General features: G+C 43.3%; 1 protein-coding gene across 1 annotated transcript in view; it reads right to left on the reverse strand.

Moving 5' to 3' along the window:
• Positions 1-5,060: 5,060 nt before the first annotated feature.
• The window catches only part of NCKAP5 (NCK associated protein 5), a 908,330-nt gene continuing 889,296 nt past the window's right edge, over positions 5,061-24,094 (reverse strand). Inside the window, exons 14-16 of the mRNA XM_054722813.1 lie at positions 10,147-10,461; positions 7,511-7,644; positions 5,061-5,165 (exon numbers count right to left, since the gene is read on the reverse strand). Coding sequence (XP_054578788.1) covers positions 5,061-5,165; positions 7,511-7,644; positions 10,147-10,461 — 554 coding nt within the window. The remainder of the gene's footprint in view (positions 5,166-7,510; positions 7,645-10,146; positions 10,462-24,094) is intronic.

Below are 24,094 nucleotides of genomic sequence, written 5' to 3' on the forward strand. Positions count from 1 at the left end.
GTCTATTTTGAAGAAGTGGCGTTAGAAGTTTACGTTTAAAAAATTTGGCTCTCAAAAGAAATTTCAATCGTTGTACTGTTGCTATTTGGCTCTGTTGGCTAATGAGTTTGCCGACCACTGAACTAACCCATTCAATTTGGAGAAGTTCAGAGATCAAGTATCAGAAGAGCACAGGTTCTGAGCCTCTGTTTCTTTCAGATCTCAAGGGTGTAATGCATTTTCACCAATAAGAGTGACTCTGTGACAAAAATTCCCAAATTGGGGCAGAGATGATGAAAACCAAGCTGGGAGCATTTACAAGAAACAAAACAAGATTCTGATATGTCTTCAATAGCCCCCATGAAAAATCATCTAAGAGTAAGCTAAAATTCAGCTTTCTTGAGAAAAATTGAAAACAAAACAAAACAAATGGATTCTCTGCTTTCTCTAGCATAGTCCTCAGAGAAGGAGGAATGTCCTCATTCAGTTTCTCTCTGTAGCCACTGCTCTGGATCCTTCTGTCTCTGGACATGGAAAGGCCCAAATGGATGGTGGATTGCACAAGGAGCTGATCAAGGCCTTACCTAGTCTTATGAGTTAGATGCATTTTTATTCAGCATTTATGAAGTTTATTAAACACCTCTGATGTGCCAGACCTTGCGCTAAGTACAGAATATGAATAAGAAGTAACCTTGGCATGAATGAGAGAGCTGAAATGCAAAGAAATAAGTATTATCTCAAGTCCTGAGTAACAGAATTAAAGATAGTGTTTTACAGAAGAGACAGGAAAAGTAATTGGGTGTCACTGATGTAGAAGCATCTGGAAAGCCTTCTTGGAGGAGGTAAAGTCTGACCGAATCTTACAGAGTAAGTAGAAGTTACATGAAGGTTAGAGAAGAAGGGTGTTGGTCTGAAAGCCGTTCTAAGAAGCAAGACCACAACAGCGAAGGCATGGAGATTCCTGCAGCATCAGGTGCTCAGGACAGAGAGAGTGTTCTGATGATGCATAAAGTAAAGACGGGAGATGGAAAAGATGAGGTCAGAAGGGCTTTGTGAACCTTGCAAGAGGAGGAGATTGGATCCTGTCTGTGAGTCATGGAGAGTCCTTAAAGAGTTTTAAGCAAAGGGACTGATGGGACTCCGCACTTTGGTGGCAGTATGGATGGGACTGGCAGAGGGTTGACTGGAGCCAGGGAAAAAGGAGGACATGCTTGATGTAGCCCGATGAAGGCACCATTGTAGAGGAGCTAGAGAGGGGGCAGATTTGAGAAGCATCTGGGTGGGCGGCCAGCAGGACTCGGGACACCCAGAATTTGCGGGAAGAGTCAAGGAACACTCCCAGCTTCACAGCTGTATGGTTGTCCCGCGGGATTGGTTCCAGGACCCCGACAGATACTAAAGTGCACAGATGCTCAAGTCCCTTAGGTAAACAGGCAGAGAACAGTGCATACAGTCGGCCCTCCGCATCGCAGGCTCCTGCTGGGAAATGGTGTTTTTGATCTGCAGTTGGTTGAATCTGCAGACGCATAACCTATGGATAAAGAGGACTGGAGGGCTGGCTACATTCCTAAAGGGATGGCAAGAACACAGTTAAGACAAAACCTAAGAAGCAGAGATTCTAGAGAGAAAAGGGGAGGCTTCAGATTGGGTTTCTGCCCAAGAGGTACCTGGCCCGGTCAGTGATGGTGGTGAGCAGCCTGGCAGATGAATCGGAGGCTTGGGGAGAAGTCTGGACTAACGATTATGTTACTTTTTATCACCAGGTCCCGCAGGGTTAGCTGGAGTGAGGTTCCTCCCCCGCCCTCCATTCTGAGATGGGCACTCACTGCTGCCTTCCCTGCATCCTGCCCCTGGTTCCCTCTGTCCCACTCTCTCCATCTCTATCCCTTGCTCATGCCTTCTCTGAGGCCCCACCTGCAGGAAAGGGGCAGGGATATTTGTATGGTCAGCCTGGCAACTTATTGTGGGTAGCTCTGCGGAAACAAAGCCACAAAATTACTCCTGTCCGCAACCTCACCCGCTGGGCCACCAACCCAGCTCCTAAATCCTGCTCCCACTGCTGACTCTGAGCTAACAACCTGGACTTCTAATGCATATTTCAAAGTCAAGCTAAAGAAACCAACCTTGAGAGAAAAGACGTATATTTACTTTAGTGTTTTATGAGCCTGGAGGCAGGGTTTTGGAAAGCGGGATGGTTGTTTTTTTGGGTGTTTTTTTTTTTTTTTTTTGTCACATTTGGTGTGATTCAGGGAAGCAAGTGGGCACGAGGCACCAGGGATTGAGGGGTCACAGGGCACTCTGTCTTACTGGGAGGCCCCAGGCATGCTCTGAGGCAGGGTACGTGGCTAGTGCCTGAGCAGCCAACGGGGAGCAGGGTGACAAGGTGCGGTCCCCGGGTGTGCATTTCCTAGAAGGATAGATGGCCACTGTCAGTGCCCTCCTGTCACTGAGGGAAATTTCAGGGAGCCAGGGAGGGAGCGCATGTTTGAGAAAGAACAACTGTCTTGGAGAGCATCCAGCAAGACTTTAAGATCCACCGGCAAATTCCATTCTGCAGGTTGGGACCTCTATTACAAAACCTTGTTACTTAAAGAGGGAATGGGGCCGGGCAATCTCACATTCACAGGCGCACGCAGGGAGAGCAGCAGAGCCGTGACCTGCAGGGAAGAAAATCTCTCCTGCACCCCCAGGCACGACTCCAGCCACTGTTTTTTTCCTAATTGTTTCTGTTTTCTTTCCAAATCACCTTTGCCAATACCTAAAAAGTCAATGGTGCTGCATGCGCCTAAATGCCTCTTCCTGGGATTTGTCAGAAGCCAACAGGCGCCCACAGCCAGGCCAGCTGTCTGCGAAGGTTCCTCCTTCCTGGCCGCCTGGCATCAAGCAGGACTGAGCCAGGCTCGGCTGGGTCAGGGGCACTGTGTGCAGATGACAGAACTCTGGGAACAGGTTAAAAAAATATTTTTATTGATTTCAGAGAGGAAGGGAGAGGGAGAGAGAGAGGAACATCAATGATGAGAGAGAATCATTGACTGGTTGCCTCCTTCACATACCCCACCAGGGATTGAGCCTGCAACCTGGGCATGTGCTCTGACCAGGAATCGAACCTTCTGGTTCATAGGTTGATGCTCAACCACTGAACCACGGCAGTCTGGCTACAGGTCCACTTTTAAAGGCAGAGGGAGGGACCTGCTGCTGGTTGTGCAGCTTTCAGGGTTGCTCTGCCTGTACCTCAATGTCTTATCCCAAGGAGCACCATCTGCCCAGGCCCTAAAGCAATAGAATGAAAGAAGGAATTTGCTCACAAAGGATAAGCAAAGTGAGTAGAGGGAGGAAACAGCTCAGGCCCAGGCTATCTTCATTTTCTCCCATACCACCTTGCTTTCCTTTTTTTGTCCATAGCCCTTATCTCCTTTCATCACACTGGATGCATTTCCTAGTTTATTATATGTATGTTTTAGTAGCTGACAGGGTCTTTGTCCAGTTACTCACACCGGAGCTCAGGCCTAACTGAGTGGTGTTTTAGAGCTGGAATGGGCCCTGGATATCATTCTTGGATGGAGCAGTTGGGGGTCAGGGAGGGGGCATTATTCACTGGACTCATGATAGGTTCCAGAGAAGAGCTTGGACTAGGAGCTAGCCTGGCCCTAGGCGTCTTCACGGGGCAGGCCTCACGACAATGAACTCCCCTTCCCGTTTATCTGTCACAACCAGAGAGACACTGACAAACCACAGAGACCTAATGGGGACAACAACCAAACTCTAATGCTAGCAATGGTTGCCACTTTCTTCCTGGTGAGCCCTGGCAGGATGCAGCCTGGTCCTGCCTCTTGAGGCCTGGCAGGCAGTGAGGAGCAGAGTAGAGGCCCCAGGTAATGGCTATTCACACATGCCATTCCCACCCCGACACGTCACAAACACCAAGGCTCTTGGGAAACTGGAAACATGCATGGTTGCTAGATTACGTTTTCCCCTAAAATAAATTAGTTTTATTTAAGAAAAAAGTCATGGTTTTATCATGTCATCGCTAAATTAATATTGGAGAAAAAAGTTGATTAATGCGAAAGGAATGCTGCTTTAGTGCATTATTAAAATACTAGAGGCCCAGTGCACGAAATTCATGCACTTGGGAGGGGTTCCCTCAGCCCGGCCTGCACCTTCTCACAGTCTGAGAGCCCTCAGGGGACATCTGACTGACAGATTAGGCCTGGGGAGTGGGCCTAAGCTGGCAGTCAGACATCCTTAGCACTGCTGTGGAGGCGGGAGAGGCTCCCACCACCCCCGCTGCACTCACCAGCCATGAGCCCAGTTCAGGGCTTCTGGCTGAGCGGCGCACCCCCTGTGGGAGCGCACTGACCACCAGGGGACAGTTCCTGCATTGAGTGTCTGCCCCCTGGTGATCAGTGTGCGTCATAGCGACCGGTCGTTCCACTGTTCGACCAATTTGCATATTGGCCTTTTATTATATAGGATTCCTGACAATCCAGAATAGATTAGAAGAAAGGCAGAGCCCAGACCACATTTTGTGTTGGGGCGCATCTGTCCTTCTGTGTGTACGGAAATGCCATCTGAACATACATATTTTTAAGTGCCTCGGGATGATGACTTTTCTGCTGCCAATTCTGCTTCCAGCAGGAATGGTGTGAGGGAGTTTCACGCTCATAAACAGACCTGCTCACAATGGCGTGGCTGCAGGTCCGGCCTGCGATTCTATCCAGGCTCACTGGGCAATTGGACTGGCCAAAGTATGTGATTAAGAACAAACTTATCTTTACAGCCATTCCTTCATTACCGAGATAACTCAATTGGAGACTTTTTGGGAGATGCCAGATTTGGAAATAAAATCCTTACTGCACTGCAATGTCATGAAGATTATACCAGAAAACAAATTGATGTTCGCAGACACTCTTCTGTACGTGCCAGAAAATTAGATCTCAGGAGAGATGAGCTGAGAAGTGAAATCTCGGGGTGGGGAGGAGGCAGAGCGCAGGGAAAGCACTCCAGTGGCTTCCCAGACAGAGGAGCCCCAGTGTCCGCATGCTCGCCTGTGTTACCTGGGGTGGCGCTCTTCACTGCTTTCACTAACTTGCCCCTTCCAGCTCCCAAACCATTATTTCCACAGCCCGGTCACTGTCACTATCACTGCCACCGTTGGCAGAGTACGAGCACTTTCTGGGTCCCTTGTCCTAAATGAGTAACAGGAGACTGTGAAGATGACTCACACAAATCCAGCCGCTGACAGCTGGATTTCCTGTGAGGAAACCCTGTGAGGATGTGAAACAGTTCACACTGGCTATTGCTGGTGCACAGAATGCCGTTTCCAATGCCCACACCCCCAGGAGCGACTGGGCTAGGCCAGTCTGTCAATCACCGAAGCTGTAGTCAGGCCTGCGCTAACGAAGCCTCTGACCACACAGCCCTGTCCCAGGTGGCCGCGAGTCCCCGCATCACCTGCTCTGCATTTGGTACACTTCTTTATGGTCCTCTTTTCTAAAGTGCCTGTTAGAGTCGCTGTTCCAAACCTAATGGCTTATTTATTTAACTAATCTCGTTACAGGCTTTCAGGTATCAGAGGGTATGAAAAAGTTCAACCTTGGGAACAAAAGAATAAATGTTTGCACAATTTAGGATATTTCTCCCAGCCTCTGAAAGGACAGGAGCCTTTAGGAAAGCACCCAAGTGCTGACCCCGTATAACCCTCAGAGGTACTGACAGAGGTCAGGCTCAGGGACCCATGCCCCACCTTGCTCACACGCACACACAGCCGGGCCCACCAGGTGTCACGGTGCTGTGAACAGCACGTTCAGGAACTGTGGAGGGGTGGGTACTGTATGAACATTTCCCCTCCGTGCACACAAGCAGAACACTGGGTCTGGGACTGCAGCCCCCCGGGGGGGGGGGGGGACTCAGGGTGCTGGGCCTCCGCCCTGTCAGAGCCCATGCTTCCCCATCTTCCAGGCACATGTATGGGGCGGGTCTCCAAAGTCCGTCTGGGAGTGTCACTTGTTTGGAAATTATAAAAACACATTTTTAGGATGTGAGCTCTTTCAGCCGCGGTTGTAAATTCAAACACTTATTCCTCCCTTTATACCCTTATTCATTCACTCATTCATCCACCCACGTAACAGATGCTTATCGAGTAGCTACCCTGTGCCAAGCCGTGTGCCAGGTTCTGGGGGTACAGAGCTCAGTACAGAGATTTCAATAGCAAGAATGATGTCTATTAAGGATGACAAGTCTACAGATTATGGTTCCAGGGGAGCCTCATGGCTCGCGCTCCCGAAGGACCCCAGGACACTTCCTGGGTATGGAGAGATGCATGTTTCCACCCTTCGATTCAGTAAGCACTAATGGAACCAGGTGCTGTGCTGGGAGCTGGAAATACAAAGCTCACTCTGGCTTCAAACTTCCCTCCCTGCAGTCAATGAACCAGAGTTCTGAGCTCCCAGTCGTGGTGGTGACGCTTACAGGACGGGCAGGATTTCCAATGGGCAGAGCCTGTGGGAGATGAGGAGGAGGGGACCCCCGAGAGGCATGTGTTTGGGGGATAGGAATGTTGGGTGAGGAGTGCCTGCCAGCACACGTGTGGTGGGGGTGGGGGGGGGGGGGCGGCACACTGAATAATTCTCTTTTTCTTGGAATTGCCCAAACCACTTTGCCACTATTACCCCCTATTGTTGCTAAACTACTTCCCCATCCAACTCTGGGTCTCTTTTAGGGTTTTAATGTGGGACTTGGAGAGCCAAGGCCATAGAGCAGGAAGGTCCCGGAAGGGCCAGGAGATCTGGTAGTTGGTCCTTATGTCCTTCCACCCACCCTTCACTGCTGGGTGCCTCCAAAGACCCTGAAGTGGGCCAGCCGCAGGACAAGCTGAGAAATAGTGGGCAGGTTGGATGTGGTCCAGGTAATTAGCTGAAACTGGTAAGTGGGAGGGGCTATAGACGGGAATACCAGGTACCCAGAGGGAGGCTCGAGGAGTCCCTGAGCCGTGAGCCCCTCCCTAGGCCTCTGTGTGCCATCTCAGGGTGATGAAGAACCGCAGCATAAATGACAGAGATTCAAGAAATGCAGGTCTCACTGTTCCTGGCAAGTCTTTTGACCACAACCACTCCAGGCCTCAGTTTATTCATCCCTAAAAGGAGTCAAATCAAACCTGCGTTACCTGTCTCATGGGAACAAGGTAGAGGTTAGAGGAACTGAGGGGACAAGGGGAAAATATCACCCAATCCTTCTAAATGGTGCTCCTATGCCCGGGAGAGCAATGCCTGCTCCGCAACGTCCGGTCGGGGCAGAGCCCCCACCCCTCACACATCTGGGTGCAGATGGGTGAAAGCACTTTGGATCCTGCCCAAGAGCCCATGACGTTACTTAACAATTCAGGGGTGAAAGGGAGCCTTGGGCCTATGTTTTTAGAAACTGAACCAACAACAAATCTGACTTAAAATGAACTCTTCACAAAAGTGTTTCAGGAGCTCACTCTTCACAATCAGGACCAACGGGTGGAGGCTGCCCGCCTGTTGGCCTCCCTCACCTGGGTGTCCGCAGGGGGGTCTTCACCCCGCCAGTCTGGAAGCAGCTCCCTGGCCAGTGTGTTCTCAGCACATACTGACGAGCAGGTCTGAGGCCGTGGCTCGGCTTCATTCTGCTTTTGGGAATGGATTTTTCCTAAACGAGGAAATGTATATGAAACTACAGTCAGCTTTCTTCAACTCTATGGAAATGTAGGGAGGGAATGGGGGAGATATTCAGAAATAATAAGAAAGGTCCCAATGTGGTGAAAGCTGCACTTTCCAGCGTTCTGCCCCCTGCAAGTCCGTCCTAACAGGCACGTCCACAGAGAATGTCCACCGTGGAGACCAAAGGCAAACTGTCCAGGGACCACTTTGCCATGAAATACTGATAAGATCTGCCTGTTAAGAAAGGGTTCAGGGGGCAAACTGGGAAACACTGGTTATTTATCAAATAGCGTTTTTAATCAAATGTCTAACAGGTTTCCTTTTGGAGCGCTTCTCAGAGCCTTCATTGTGCTAATGGGGACAGTCATCACTTCCAAAGGGAGATTTAAATAAATAGCCTTTCCCAAACATATTTGAGCAGGGAACCCTGATTTTCCTAGAATACCTGTGAAGGTCATTTTAAATGATGTGGTTTGGGAAACTTTGCTCAGAGGCCCTTAAAAATCCTGCAGGGCCGGGCTCCCCGAGCTTTGATTTGCATGTGCATCCACTGAGCTCTTGTTAATTTAACTGCGGATTCTGATCCAGTAGGTTTGGGGCGGGGCCTGAGATTCTGCATCTCTGACTAGTTCCTGGATGCTGCTGCTGATGTTGGCCATGGATCCCATTCTGAGGATCGAGGATGTAATTAGCAGAGATCAAGGAAAGGACGTCCTCTATTTCCCATAAGAGTAGACCAACCTGCAGAGTGTATTCCCTCTCATGCCAGAAAAGGGAGGCTGCAGTGACCCTCCGGCCTCAGTGGTTATCAAGGGGACAGGCTGGGATAGCCTCTCAACAGCGTTTTGCTTGTGAGCAGAAGCAAAGTAATTGTATTTCCATCAACACTTGATTAACAGCCATTCGGCTGTTAACTGATGATTGAGATTTGTACAGTTACTTCCATTTGTGATATGGAGATAAGAGAAAAACCAATTCGAATGCATGCATTAAGGAAGGAGTGATTGCTCTAAACCACTCTCCTTTCATTGCAGCTAGTTCTCCATTCCTTAATTTTTAAAATGAGTAACCAATGGCCACAGACAAAAGAGAGTCCCTGGAAAACTGGCCGAAGAACCACGCTGACAATATCATTTGGCGGACAGGAAGCTCCAGGGTGGGCAACACCAAAGAATCCCTCCCCGTGTCGACCTCACTCTTGGCCATATACTACTTTTTTACAACTCTTCATGACAATTTAATTAAGACACAAACCTTAGGAAACTGGTGCAGTGAATACTTGCAGCAAGATCAGAACAATCTCTTTCCTATCCCCTTCTTATGAAGCAATTCAAGGCTTGCAGTTTCTATTCAATTTGTTATAATGACAGTGCTTAATCATGGCGTCTACTCAGCAGCCCGCTGCTGAATTGAGGTCACACATGTGACTATTCAGGCATGGAGCACAATCTATAACTAAGATTTCGCCCCTGAATCTCTGGAGGCGGTGTCATTAATTAACAATGCATGTATTTCAAAAATAATATGCATTCCAGCTTTTTAAAATGTAGCCTTGGCTTGAAATAAGCAGAAGTTTGCGATGAAACATTCATGGCAGTTAGTATTACAATGAGGAGGAAGAACCCAGCCATGGGAATAGCTCAATCACATTGATGCAAAGATGTTTAATTAAAAGTCTTCTTTTCTAATTTTTCAGGAGCCTCTAATATAATCTCTACTTGTGGCTCCTTTCTCGGCATCAAATAATAAAGGCAAGTCTTCAGAGTTCTATTTCATATGCTTATGTATGGCACAAGTGCAACACGATCCATACAAGTTAAAAAATTATGCAGTGTCATCTTGAGCTGCAATAAATATTTTTAATCTTGAGGGGCCAATAAAAAAACTTTGACCCTTAGCCTGGTCCTATCTTTAATCATGAAAGATTGTTTCAAATGACGGCAGCCAAAGATGGTACTTCTCCGTGGGAAGGCTCACAGCGCTCTATTGCAGTGAATGTGCAATCTACTGCTGAGGCATCCAGCTAAGATTTTATAGTTCAGCATATACACACATTTGAACAGGATAGGATTATATCAGAAGACATATGTTTCTGGTTAGAGGGCGAACAGCATTTCAGTTAAATTTATGTCGAGTCTAAATTATCTATAATCAGAGTTAAGTTCTAAAAGATAAAAGCCCACGTGTGTGTTGTGTGTGTTTTTCTTAATCAATTTACATATCCATATCCCTGTGCTTACGTGCTTGCTTCCTTTATATGTGTGTACAACTCCTTACCACAATGCTAAGAGCAGATAATGCTTAATGCTTGTCTTCTTACTTTTTGGTGGAGGACATGCAGGGCTTTTCATGGGACCACATGTCCACTGGGCAGAGGGCACCCACTGACTTCCTGGTGGAAACTTTTTCTGCGGCGTGTTTTCCGTTTTGTCAGCAAGTGCATGATTCGGATGGGAAAACAATCTAATTTGGAAGGTAATAGGCACTTTACCTGAGGAGGCTGGTTTGGGGAGGCGACTTTGCAGAGGCCGCGCCCCCCTGGCAGTCATGGTGGGGTCGGACGTGGAGTGAGCGATGGCGCTGTCTGCAAAGTCCTGGCTGTCGGCGGAGGAAGGCACTTCTCGTTCGAGGGTCTGGGCTCGGGTGGAAGGGGCTGCGCAAAGGACCGGCTGGAGGCACAGGTCCGGCTCCGCGTCCCCGGAGGGATCTGCCTGGCATATGTACCGGCCGGCTGAGCGAGTCCCCGAGTCTGGGAGTGGGAAGGTTCCGATCCCACTGTCGAGGGTCCTCATCTGGCAGTTGGACTCTGGACAGAGGAACAGAGTGAGGGTCAGAGGTGGCTCACAAAAAGGAGAAAGGGTCCTGGCATTGGGTGTAGTCTTGAGGAAAGGGGACCCCTAGAAGGAGGAAGCACTATTCCTGGTGAAGTAAATTTCCAGGGAGTGGCATGAAACAGACATTTAATTGAACATGAACATATTCCCTTCACATAACATGAGGTAAGAAGGCCTCCTTTACTGGCAGCAAGAGTCACATGTGCATATACCCTGATGGCTCTCTAGAGTTATAATAGGAAAAGAACAGTTGTTAGAGACAAAAAAAAATATATATATATATATATATATATATATATATATATATATATATATATTTTTGACCCCCTTCTTTCAATTGGGAATCATATGACTTCAACCAACCAATCAAGTGGAATTTATTAACTGAAATAAGAGTAATGAGCATACATCACAAACTGATGTCCCAACAAAGGTCACTCTGCACCCTCCTTGCATGGTTCATCATTTGTTTGGCTGTTAACTGAGTCTGTGGCCTCTCAATCTGACTGTGAGGACGAGTGATTCACAGGCTATAAGGTCATCCTGGAGTTACCGTGGTAACATCACTTACCATGTGGACTTCACTGGACCCACTGCCATTTGTAGTCTTACTGAGAAGGCCATCGAACCACTTTCTGTCTTTCACTCACACTTTATGCCGTGACAAACTCACCAGTATCTTTTGTGACTTCTTGTCATTCCCAGGGACCCCACTATTCCCTAAAACAAATTAAGTTGATTTCATCATAGGTGGGTGACATATTCTGCTAATTATATCTCATCTTCACAGATACATTATCTGAAAAAATTATTAGATATTTAATTTCTAAGATAGTGGTGTGGATTATCCAACCCAATGAGACAGCGTCCAAGATCTGGTTGTCACCCCACAGGTTTCCTGTTTATACAATAAGCTTAGGATGAAACATCCTTAGTAAAGTTTATGTCAGCATCTTATACATTTAGGACTGGGAAGCGGCACAACGCAGCATTGTGTTTGGCACGGTAGGGAATATAACAGAATACAATGTAATCTTCGCATCAAGAGGCTCAACAGCTAACATTTCTGTGGTGCTTTATGGAGCAGTGGCTTGGGGTGTGGTCTCTGTCTATCACTGTGTGAACCCCTACAGAAGATCCTGAACCTCTCAGGTGTCAGGTTCCTTATAGGGCTGCTGTGAGAATAAAAACGTGTTCACCATCGAATTTCTTGAACTCAGAATGCTATCTGGCATAGCTGAAAGAATAAAAAAATGAAGGTTATATACAAAATGCTTAGTATATTTATTAGTATATATCTGATAGGTAAATAGTTTATCTTTCACTACCTTTCTTATACAATCTCATTTGATGCTCAGCAATTAGTATCTGAACTCCAGAACCTGCCCATTCCCCACCCTGAAACCTTTTGCTCTGAGTAGAATTCTGCCAGTGTCCTAATACTAAGGAGAAAGTAAAGTAAAGAGTTGGCATTTATAGGTTCTAGTAGGTTTGGTGCTTGATTTTGGACGTGCTAGGGTGATAAGGTCCATGTCAGAAGAGAGTCTTCAGTCTCCATAGGGATATTTGTAGGAAGATGCAGCTAGCATTTCACTAATGTGGTGCCATTTAGCTATCTCATGCACTGTCACACCTGGGCTGGCCATGGACTGACTGCAGAGCCCTGAATCACATGGCCATGGTCTGAGCTTTCCCCAGGATCACAAGGCTAAGTTTGAGACGCCCTCACTTCAGGGCCTCCAACTGGTCAGCTTTACTCTCAACCAGCTTTACAGATGATTCATTATCTCTCCATTCATTATCTCCTCAGTTAAGGAGACTTCCCTGTTACAGAATGGCCTTGTGGAGAAAGGACCGGCTGTTTGCATGGGGAAGTGTTGCCAGAGGAGTTGGAAAAGAAAGACCCTGCTATTCAGAATTCAGTGTCCTTTATTTTAGCCTAGATACACAACGCTCAGATTTAGTACATCACATGTTGTACTTGGGCAATTCTAAATGTCTGGACTATTTTAGTTTCACATAGAAATGGATCTTCATCAGAATGGACCCAGCCTCTGAGGATGGGAATAAAAAATTCATGGGATATAGCAGCTCAGGTCTTAGTCCCTGTATGCACAGACTGCCTGCCATATAATAATTTACTCCCAGCATCTTTTGGACTATCTACCCTTGAACCAAAGAGTGCTCAGCATGGAGGATGCTGGAGACTCTCTTTCTTTAGTGAAGACAGATCACCAAGTCTGGCTGCTTATTACAGCTACCAGGAGTTCACCGTTTTCTTTGTATCATCTCTTCATCTTCACAACTCTAAAGGTAAGAGCTATTACCGCCATTCACAAATGAGGAACTGTGGCTCAAAGGTTAACTTGCCCAAGGCCAACTGTTATAAATAAAGCTCTTGGACTTGACCATGTGCTTAACCATGAAGCTATACTGATTCCCTCCCACACCCCCAAAGCACAGATAAATCCAGAAGTGAGGTCCACTGAATGAACAGCCATTGAGGCAGCCTCATGAGAGGAAGGCTCACAGAATGGCCCTGCTCCTGGGCAAGGCACCCATCTTCTCCTCTGAAAGTGGGGCAGGCCCCTGGATCCTTGCTGGCCCCTGGACCCATGCTCCCCATCCTGAGGCTGAGGTCCACTGTCCACATTCCCAGGATCTGGGTAGTTGCTGCCAGGCGCAGGATGCCTACACATCCTGACTGATCCATCCCTGAGAACCACAGCTGCCCAGTAAGTTGCCTCTGCCCTCTCAGACCTCATCTGTAGAGTTCTGTGCTGGCTTTTCCTGGAATTCTTTCACCGCCAGGGGTAATGCTTTTCTGGCTTTGTCTAAGAACTCTCTCCCCATCAGGCATTTTATGGCTGAGAGAGCATTTAATGCAGTCGACTCAAAAAGCAACGTGAGATTCTTGGCGGCCTTTTCAGTGATTTTCTGACCAAAGCCCATGGCCCGGCCTGTGACACAAGGCAGGAAATAGGGCAAGGAGGGCCTGGGGTAGGAGAAATGATGATGTCAGTCTACGTCGGGTGACCTTCTGAGAACACCAACATTTTCTGGCATCTGTCCCTTTAAATTATTTTCCTTTCCCTTCATATTCTTGTCCTACCAGAATCTATAAACCGGGACTTTTGGTATTCCTGACGTCTCTGGTTCTCTGAGAATTGTGTGCACTGACATTAAATTCAGAAACCACCTACTATTAAAGCCATTTCTATTTCTAAAAATTACAGATGCCAAATGTAGTGAATGTGAAGGACTCCTTCGTAAGTACCTATGAAATGAGGTGTGGACACTCAGGGACTGGGCACTACTGGTATATGCCAAGTCTCACCCTCGAGCGGGTTTCTCCAGTGCACGTAAACCTGTGGAAATGGAGCTTATGTCGGAAATGCTGACGCCTTCTTTATGTAGTTTCTTTAAGGCACTGTAAGTTTCTCCCAGTTCATAAAAACATCGGAACCTGAAAACGCGTTAGGGATTGCACTTTGGAAGCCAGCTTTGCCCTCAGAATTACAAGAACTCACAAAATAATTAAATGGCTGTGATAGGAACAAAGTTCAAAGGGGCAAGCCAGCCTTGCATCCCGAATGAGTTGACTCAGTCTTGATCTCGACAAGCTTTGCACATTTGTGGCTGTGAGAAAACAGCTGCCAATAGGACCTTGCTAATGAGTTAAAGGGTCAGGTTGCCGGATGGACCAGCAGGTTTTATTCTTCCAAGGTCACCAATTACGTTTCTGACCCCAGTCCGCCCTCCCACCTTCTTCCCATTGTCCTATCTGCCTTCTTTCTATCTCTCAAGGTAGGTTCTCTCCCTTACCGCCAACAAGCCCCAGGCATGAGATGACTTACAGCAGAGCTTCCTAGTCCTTTAAAGTCAGAGCTCATACAGAAAACAGGGGTCTCCCTGAGGAAAACACCAGCTGCCCCAGGGGCACTGGCCGCCTAAGTGCTGCAGCTCAGCATTTCAGTGCCCCTGGATCCATCAGGGCATGTGAGCAGCAGATATTGGGGCGCTTACTTACAGCGTGGACTGGGGGTCTTCTTTACTCACACCTGGAATACAGTACCAAGGAGATGGAGATTTTTTTGGTCACTTAGCAGCTGCTATAGGAATTTGCAGGCCCTCCTTTTTTGGGGAAGACTGTTGAGAGTGCTTGGGTTAGGAATACCTTCTGGCATCAGAACTTTGAGGGAGGTTATTGTGCCCTAGAGGGAGGGGTGCAGCCAAGGGGTGAGCAGCCGAGAAGGGTGAGGGTCTGCCTGGGTGGTGGCGGAGAAGAACTTTTGGAGAAATCTTTCCACCAGGGATTTCTCAAGTGTGAACTTAGGGTGCATAATACAAAATCCTCACTCGCTGGCCAATGAGCCCCTTCTGCTTTGTACAGGTGCCTCAGCAGGTGGCTTTAGTTTCCTCACCTGAAAATTAGGGTGCTTTGAGAACTAGACATCATGCTATGTTTATTAAAATGTGTAATAACATAGCATGACGCATCCAGCATGTACATAACTGTTATCTAGAAAATGTCACTAATTCTTAAAATCAGTGTTATTAGACTGTGAGCATCCTAGGTGCAGACTGAATTTTATTTATCTCCTCAATATTCCCATCAGCCCATTCCTCATTCTGTGTTGCCTTTACTCCACAGTAGGTAATTAATTATATGCTGACAGAGCTGATAATAATTGTAGGCTGACATAGTATCTGCTAATTTCACTATCACCAGTGCTCAGCACAGCACCTGATGCATAGTCTGTGCTCACAGAATATAATGGAAGAATAGGTGGATAAAGAGCAGCTCTAATCTTTAGAAAGTTCTTCCTGAAATTAAATTGAATATGAACCTTTCCTTTTGAAACCCCAATCTGCTGCTTTTTGTTCTGACTCCAGCAATCAGAGAAAACAGCTGACTTCCTCCTTCTGTGTAGCTCCTTCTTACATACAGCCAGACTTTATTAATTCAGATAGCCAGAGGGATAAGATCATTCAGAATTACTGAATATTTTAAAGACCGATTTCTTAATACTTTAAAGCCCTCAGAGCAAGGGTCAGTGGCCAAGATGAGAGATAGCCCATGGAATGCTGCTTTAGCATCCTCCTCAGTCCCCGCCCCCACCACAAAGCATCACTGGGTCAGAAGGTCCCAGGTATAGCAAAAGCCAGTGTGGAATCATTACCCTGGCCCTTGTCCTCAGGGATTCTAGATGCCATGCTGAGTGCGGCATCCCTTGTAACATCAGCACCCATCCTATATAATAAAAGACTAATATGCAAATAGACCAAACAGCCGAACTACTGGTCGCTATGACACACACTGACCACCAGGGGGCAGACGCTCAATGCAGGACATGCCCCCTGGTGGTCAGTGTGCTCCCACAGAGGGAGCACTGCTCAGCCAGAAGCCAGGCTCATGGCTGGTGAGTGCAGTGGTGGTGGTGAGAGCCTCGGCGGCAGTCAGACATCCCCCAAGGGCTCCCAGACTGTAAGAGGGCATAGGCCAGGCTGAGGGACCCCCTTGATTGCATGAATTCTGTGCACTGGGCCTCTAGTAGTAGTATAAGGACTTAGTTCTCACAGAGTCACGTTCCTGGGGACCATTTGAAGTGAGTAGATGAGACTACTCACGCAGTAACTCTCTGGATTTATTTACATAAAACAGTGAGTTTCTTTCTTTTAAAATAATTCATTCTCTTAACTGTGTTGTCTATGCTTCTTCCAAACTTGTTTCGTACTATTCCATTACATAGGAGCATTATCTTTAAAAAAAAAATAGCTGCAAAGGGATTCGTCTATTTCTAACACTGTTTCAGTTAATATAAATTTCCAAGTTAGTGGGTTCTGAATTAGTGATGAATTTGAGTGTTTGAAAAATGCCACCAACTATTTTTTCCTCAGCCTTCTCTTCTACAGATTAAAGTATCTCAATTTTTTTTTCTTGCAGATTGTGGTTCACAAGTCTTTAATCACTTGAATTTGTAAACCAAGATTCTTGGTATTATTAATGTATCTGCCCGAAGATACTATTCTATAGGGGAGGCTTAAGAAAACCTGACTTGAGTTCTAATTCCTCTGATTACTCAGAAAAATAAAGTTAAAAGATAATAGGCTTCCAAGTTGGAAAGACTAGGTTTGAAGACTTTCTTGGCTACCTGCTCACAGTGTGACAATGAGGGATTTTTAAAACTATTCTAACCGCATATAATCATAGCTCTCTGTAGTAAGCCTGGCACAGTGCCCGTTACAGATAGATGGCCAGTAAGTTTCCATAAGTGGCTGTCAGGGCGAGCTGAGGCCCCGGTGAGCTCATAGTGCACACACTGTTGTGGAATCCAAGGCCGACCGTCCTTTCTTCAGTGTGGCTGGTGTCCCACTGCAGTCCCTGAGACATCTACCCTGGCTATTTCCTAAGCATTTACTTTTTGGCAGTCATTTCTTTGAGGGTTAGTAATCACCGTTATTAATGACCAATTATGAATATGAAGCAACACACTTGGAGTTGGTTTCAAGTTGCCTCCTGTATAGAAAGGACAGAGTCTATTTTCTCAAGAAATCCATTTTGGAGTTGGCTCCCGGAAAGGCCTTTTAAAGAAAACCTAAGTAATTGACACTTACTGATGCTCCTTTGTTCACAGACTTATTGTATTTTCCCGGAACATTCCCAAATCAGTAAGCCATGATTTTCGGTTAGTGAAGATATAGTATGTCTATCCTAAAAAGTTATACTTGCTTCAGTACAATGATCTACTCTTCCTTACAGATTCAAACAAAAAAACTTTAGTAATTACTGTTTTCTTCCTCTTCAATACTCATAAATTCTAGGCAAATAAAAATCTTACAACTCCAACTCTTTTTACTTTGAAAACTTTGATCCTATCTACATTTTTAACCAAACATGCAATGAGGTCACAATTCACCAGCCAATAAGAGCAACTTATGGGTGTTCCATGTTCAGACCATATTAACTGGCAGACTTTCCTATAATGCACGTGGTCATGTAAAAAGTCGTTGTATCCATTCTCTCCAGTTTTCTAAACATCTTTAAGCTATGGGTTGTATTGGCAACAGAAACTTAAACTACAGATGGCGGAACAGATCTCTTTATTTGCACATCCTTCTCTTCATCTGCATGGCTGAAACATTCTAAGAAAAAACACAAAACTAAGCTGTTGGCAAAGCAACATAAATTAAATATAGCTTATTCATCCTAAGTTTTCCCTATGGTTTTGTCAAAGTAGTGAAAAATAACCGTACTGGCTAATTATCCACAACCATCGGGTAACTTTTGGCTGTGGCATGGGTGACCTTCTGGGAGGGTGAATTAAATTTGATGGCTTCAGAATGCATGGGAACGCTCAGCCTTTAAGTTCAAACTGGATTTAAGCTTTCTGAGCTTTGAAAGTGCATCGGAGAGTGCATTTGTTTTCCAACCCCCTGTGATCTCTTTGATATAAAGATCAGATGTTTCATGGGGGATGCATGTTGAGAAAAATGTAGGGAGTTGACATGACAGAAAATGAAAGAACCAGATCATAAAGATGAAGTACAAGTTATTTAAATGAAAATAAAACACCTCAGCCTGGGTTGGTAACCTATGAACCAATAAATAGTCTATGTCTGATAGCAACATCAGATAAAATATTGTGGTGGGGTATTACTCCAGGATATAAGCTGGAAAAGGTTAGAAGTGTGTTCCAAATGCCCACGAAGCCCATGAATTAATAGAAATCCTCCTCAAATTTATTTACATATTCAGCTGGTATAACCCCTGAGGAAAAAAATCCTTATGTTTGCTATAAGATGTGTGCTTCCCCACCACTGATGCTATAACTACCCCTTCTAAGATTCTAGAGATGGCTCGTGACATAGTATTCTGAAGTGTGACGCAACTCTCCAAACTTTTCTTGATTTGACAAATTTTAATAATTATCTCTAATCTCCTATCCCTCCAGAATGAAAAAAATTGTGATTTTTTTTTCACATAACTCATTTATGTCTTGTATTCTCCTTATGCTTATTCTGTGAAACAAGGCCAGACTTGTGTGCAGTATTACTGTGATACACAAGAGTAGGTTAATGTGCCCACTACAGTTTAATAGCCAACGTTTGTTTGAATTGTCAGCTGATCTAGGAACAGACTTGGATCCCAGATTCCTACACCTTGTTTTAGGAGCCATCACTTCTGGGTCAAAGTCCTTGATAATGAGAGCTTAACACAGATCCCTCCAAACTTTCCACAAAGCTTATGATTACTTCGTGACCAATTTGCCTTTATAGCAGATACAGATATTCTTATATCTGTTAAATGATCTAGCCTTTCTCATGAATTCACTCCATTTCTATCCCTCCTACCAAAATGAAGTGAAAAGTTGGACAATTATCTCGTGAATCTGATAGGCACAGAAGGCCATGATGGGTAACTGTGTCTCTCTCAATCTCTTTTACTCCATAGCAGGTTTGCTGAATTATATGAACAACTGTCTCTACTCTCAGCTTCCCATACCTGGAATAACTGCTTTCTTTCTTTTTTGTTGGTTTGTTTGTTATTCCTCATCCAAGGATATTTTCCCATTGATTTTTAGTGTGAGTGGAAGGAAGGGGGAGAGACAGAAAGAGAGAAACATCGATGTGAGAGAGACACATCAATTGGTTGTCTCCTGCATGCTCCTTGACCAGGGGCAGGGATGGAGCCTGCAACCGAGGTACGTGCCCTTGACCTGAATCGAACCTGGGACCTTTCAGTCCATGGGCTATCGCTCTATCCACTGAGCAAAACCAGCTAGGGCAACAACTGCTTTCATAAGGCAAGTGATGGAAGGGGCAAAGAAAATAAACTGGGATTAAAGCGCTGCAGGAAAATATTCAAAATAGCTTATTTTTGGTAAGAAGTGTATAAAAACAGAGAAGCATGGGGAGGTTCAGACTTATCAATTTAGCAACAGATAAAAATTTATTAAAGATGTTTACAAGATCTAAAACATACCCTGTATTGATACCCTAAGTTTTTTAAATTAAAAATTTATCTTTGGGCAACCATTTCCGTGGGGGTTAAAATTATACATGATTTTAGTTTGCTTATATTGTAATATAAAACTACAATTATAGATATTTAATAAAAGTCTCCAGAAAGATAACATTTTAAAGTTCATAGATTTTTCTTCTCCATTTGTCTCTGTATTTAATAAGTATTAATGATTTTTCTAATTATATACAGCAAGGAAGGGAGCTCAAGTCTTCATATCGATAAACTTTTTTGCAATATTCACTTTACCATGCCTTAGCTGCTTGGTTCAGGATTTTAATTATTATAAATCTAGTTTAAGTGAATATTCAAGGATCATTTGTTTTTCTTTTATGTGACTGTAGTTGAAATGTGGGTGCAACAAAGACTGAAGTTAATGTGACCCTATCTTTCAAATTCCCCTGCCACTCTCCACTCACCAATATTCCATGACTGTCTCTACAGGAAGATAATTAAGAAGTAATGAAATCCAGTAGACCAGAGGATATGGGTATGGGTAAAAATATAGAGAGATTTTTGCTGCTGTCCATTAAGGATTAATTGTAACAGGCATACACATACACCATTAAACCGTTTCCAGATATTGGACAATAGGCAGCATACAATTGGATCTCTGCATCATGGAAAACAAATGAGGTGAGCTCTACAATCTCTCCAGCCAACTGTGCAGTGGTGATTTCCAGACTGAAACACAGAGAGAAGGAACATGAACAAATTCTGAAGGTCCTGCTGAAATGAAGAGGTAAATAGAGGCATGTGTGTACGTGGCAAGGAAGGCAGGGGTGTTAAGGCAGCTAGAATTTCCAGGGCAGTGTATTCCAAACTAGGGATCATAGCAGAGGTCTCATTACAGTCTTCGGCTAGGCACTGACCTGCACATGCATGAAGAGAGGCAATCACTGTGGGGCAGTAGGTTAAATACTTTTTTGAGCTCACACAAGGCTGAAAATAGTTTACATTTTTACCATCCTGAGAGGATAAATCTTCTAATACATGGGCTATAGTGTAGAATCCTTAGAAGGGTCAAGCCTTAGGTATATTATACCTAGAATAAAGCCTTTCTTGGACTTGTCATAACAAAACATAAGCGCAAGCCTTAGAAAACTAATCTGCAAATATTTAAATGTACCCCAGAATAAAATCCAACAGTTTTTATAGGAATTTTGAATCCAAGCACTCAACAATGTAAATTTACAATCTCTGGCATCCGATAAAAAATAACCAGAAATGCAGATGGATACTAGACTTATCAGGGATCACTTTGCAAAATATATAAATGTGAAACCTCTATGTTAAAACTAACATAATATTGTAGGCCAACTTACAATATTGAAAAATAAATCTTAGCCTAGCTGGTGTGCCACAGTGGTTGAGCGTTGACCCATGAACCAGGAGGTCACAGTTCCATTCCTGGTCAGGGCAAATGCCCGAGTTGTGGGCTGGATCCCTAATAAGGGGCATTCAGGAGGCAGCTGATCAATGTTTCTCTCTCATGGATGTTTCCATCTCTATCCCTCTCCCTTCCTCTCTCTAAAAATAAGTGAAAACATATTATGAAAAATAATCTTAAAAAATCACCAGGCATGCAAAAAAAGCAGGAAAATATTTATATCTAAGAGAAAAATTAATCAATAGAAGCAGATACAGTAATGATAACAAAATTAACAAACAGGGACTTGGAACTATTGTAGATGTTATAAATATGTACAAAGATATAAAGTAAAACTTGAACATAATTAGGAGACATTAAAATAATAAAAATACCCAAATGAAAATGATAGATAGGAAAAAAAAGTACATTTAAATGAAAAAATACATTATATAGGGTTAAAAAGATTAGCAGAGATATTAGATATAGCAGAAAAAAATCAGTGAATTTGAAGACATAACAATATAAACTATTCAAAATAAGATTTGAAGAAATAAGCAGAGCATCAGTGAACTGGGAGTCAATATGAAGTAGTCTAAATATGTATAATTGGAGCTTCAGAAGCAAAGGAAAGAAATGGAAAGAAAAGAACCATGAGAAAAAGTTACCCAAGTTAACCATAGTCCTTAAAAAACATAAACCTGAAATCTAAGAGATCCAAAGAGTCAGAACTAGCATGGAGAAAACTACATGAGGCACGCATGATCAAAAGGCTGAACATCAATGATAAAGATGGAATCTCAAAAGCAATGATAAGAAATACTTTACAGAGGAACAAAGATAAAAATGATGTCATTTGCAACAGCATGGATGGACCTGGAGAGTATTACACTCAGCAAAATAAGCCAGTCAGAGAAAGATAAGTATCACATGATCTCACTCGTATGTGGAATCTAATGAACAAAATAAACTGAAGAACAAAACAGATCCAGAAACACAGAAGCATGGAACAGACTGTTGAACCTCAGATGGAAGAAGGGGGAGGGTGGGTAATGGGAAGAGATCAACCAAAGAACTTGTATGCATATGTGTACAACCCATGGACACAGACAATAGGGAGGTAAAGGCCTGGGGTGGGGGTGAGAATGGACTAGAGTAGATCAATGGGGGGAAGAATGGGACATATGTAATACTTTCAACAATACAGATTAAAAAAAAAAAATTATGTCAGACACTGCATAAGCCAGAAGACAGTGGATTAATATCTTTAAAGTGCTGAGAGGAAAAAAAAAACTGTCAATAGTATAAAAATTAATTTTAACTATTTAACTTTTCAATTATTTTAAAAATCAAAGAAAAATATTTTTCAAACTAACATAAGCTGAGATAATTCATTGCCAGAGGATTTTTAGTGTAAGAAATATTAAGGGAAGTTTCATAGGTAAGTGAAAAATGAATGTCATGATCTTGATATATACAAAAGAATGAAGAAAACTGAAAATGGTAAGTATGTGGTATATACATATAAATATTTTTATATTTTTATTACCTTTTAATATATTTAAAAGATAGTTCACTAAAGCAAACACAGTAACATTGCAAAGCTTCTAAGATGTTGAAATAAAAATTATAAAAATAACAAAGTGTGGGTAGGATTATATGAAAGTATTATATAATGTATTATTTAGGATTGATTTGCTAAAGATGGAATCAAATTACATTTTAAAATTAGATTAATCATTAAGGGGTACAGCTAATAATTTGCAAGTGAAGATAGAGTGAAATCATAAAAAAATATTCCACTCAAAAGAAAGCAGAAAAAGAAGCAAAAATATTTTTTAAAAAGATGGTACAAATAGGAAATAAATGGTAAAATGGTAGATTTACACCTAAACATTTGGATAATTACATTAAATATAAGTGGCCTAAATATGCCAATTAATAGGCTGAGTTCATTGAATTTGATAAAAGAAAGTGAGACCCAATTATATGCTATCTATAAGAAATCCACTTTAAATACATTCTTTATATGAAGAATAATGTACTTCACCTCTTTCTTCACAAAAATTATTCCCATATATAAAAATTAATGCATAGACCAAAACCTAAGACCTAAAACCATTGAAATTTTAGAAGAAAACAGAAAAAAATATCTCTATGACCTTAGATTAGGCAATAATTTCTTAAATAGAGCTCAAAAACGTGAACCATAAAATAAAAATAATAAAAATTTTTCTTTTCAAAGACACTGTTAAGAAAATTAAAAGGCACGTAACAAGCTGGAATAAAATAGCAAAATGTATATATATAATAAGGGATTTGGATTCAGAATACAAAGAATGCAACAATATCGAGGACTGGGAAACCAATAAAAAAATTGAGCAAAATATTTCAATGAATATGTCTCCAAATAAGATATATTGATGGCAAATAAACACAGAAGAAGATGCTCAACATCACCAATCACTAGAGGGATGCAAGTTGAAACCACAATGAGATATTACTATACTCCATAAAAATGGCTAAAATTAAAAAGAGCAATACTGAATGCCAGTGAAGCTGTGGGACAGAGGAGCTCTCAGACATTGTTTACAGGAGTACAGAATGATGAAACTACTTTGGAAAACAGTTAGGCAGTTTTTTGTAAAGTTAAACATACACTCATCATTTGACCTAGTAATAACTCTCTTTCCCAAGAGAAAGGAATATATATACCCACCCAAAGACTCATACACAAATGTTTATAGCAGCTTTATGCATAATAGCCCAAACTGGAAATAACCAAAATGTCCATCAGCTAGTGAATAAACAAGTTATAGTACATCCATAAAATAAAATAAAATAAAATACTAACCAGAAATAAAACAAAAACACAGCTGCAGATGCACACAACAAGAATTGTTTGCAAAAGCTTTACTCTCATAAAAGAGGCCAAACCCCAACTACTATATACTGTATAATTGATTCCATTTACATAAAACTCTAGAAAAGACAGAACTGTAGTGATAGGAAGCAGATCATTAGTTACCTGGGACCAACAGAATTCATAAGGTGCATACGGGAATACTTTGGGGCGATGAAAAGGCTCTGTAACTTGATTGTGGTCATCCTACCTAATAATAGAGTAATATGCAAATTGACCGTACCTTCGTCATACCCACAAGCCACGCCTACCAGCCACGCCCACTAGGAAACCATCCTGCCGGAGGCT

This window comes from Eptesicus fuscus, chromosome 11, assembly GCF_027574615.1.
Source record: "Eptesicus fuscus isolate TK198812 chromosome 11, DD_ASM_mEF_20220401, whole genome shotgun sequence".
Lineage (NCBI taxonomy): Eukaryota > Metazoa > Chordata > Mammalia > Chiroptera > Vespertilionidae > Eptesicus > Eptesicus fuscus.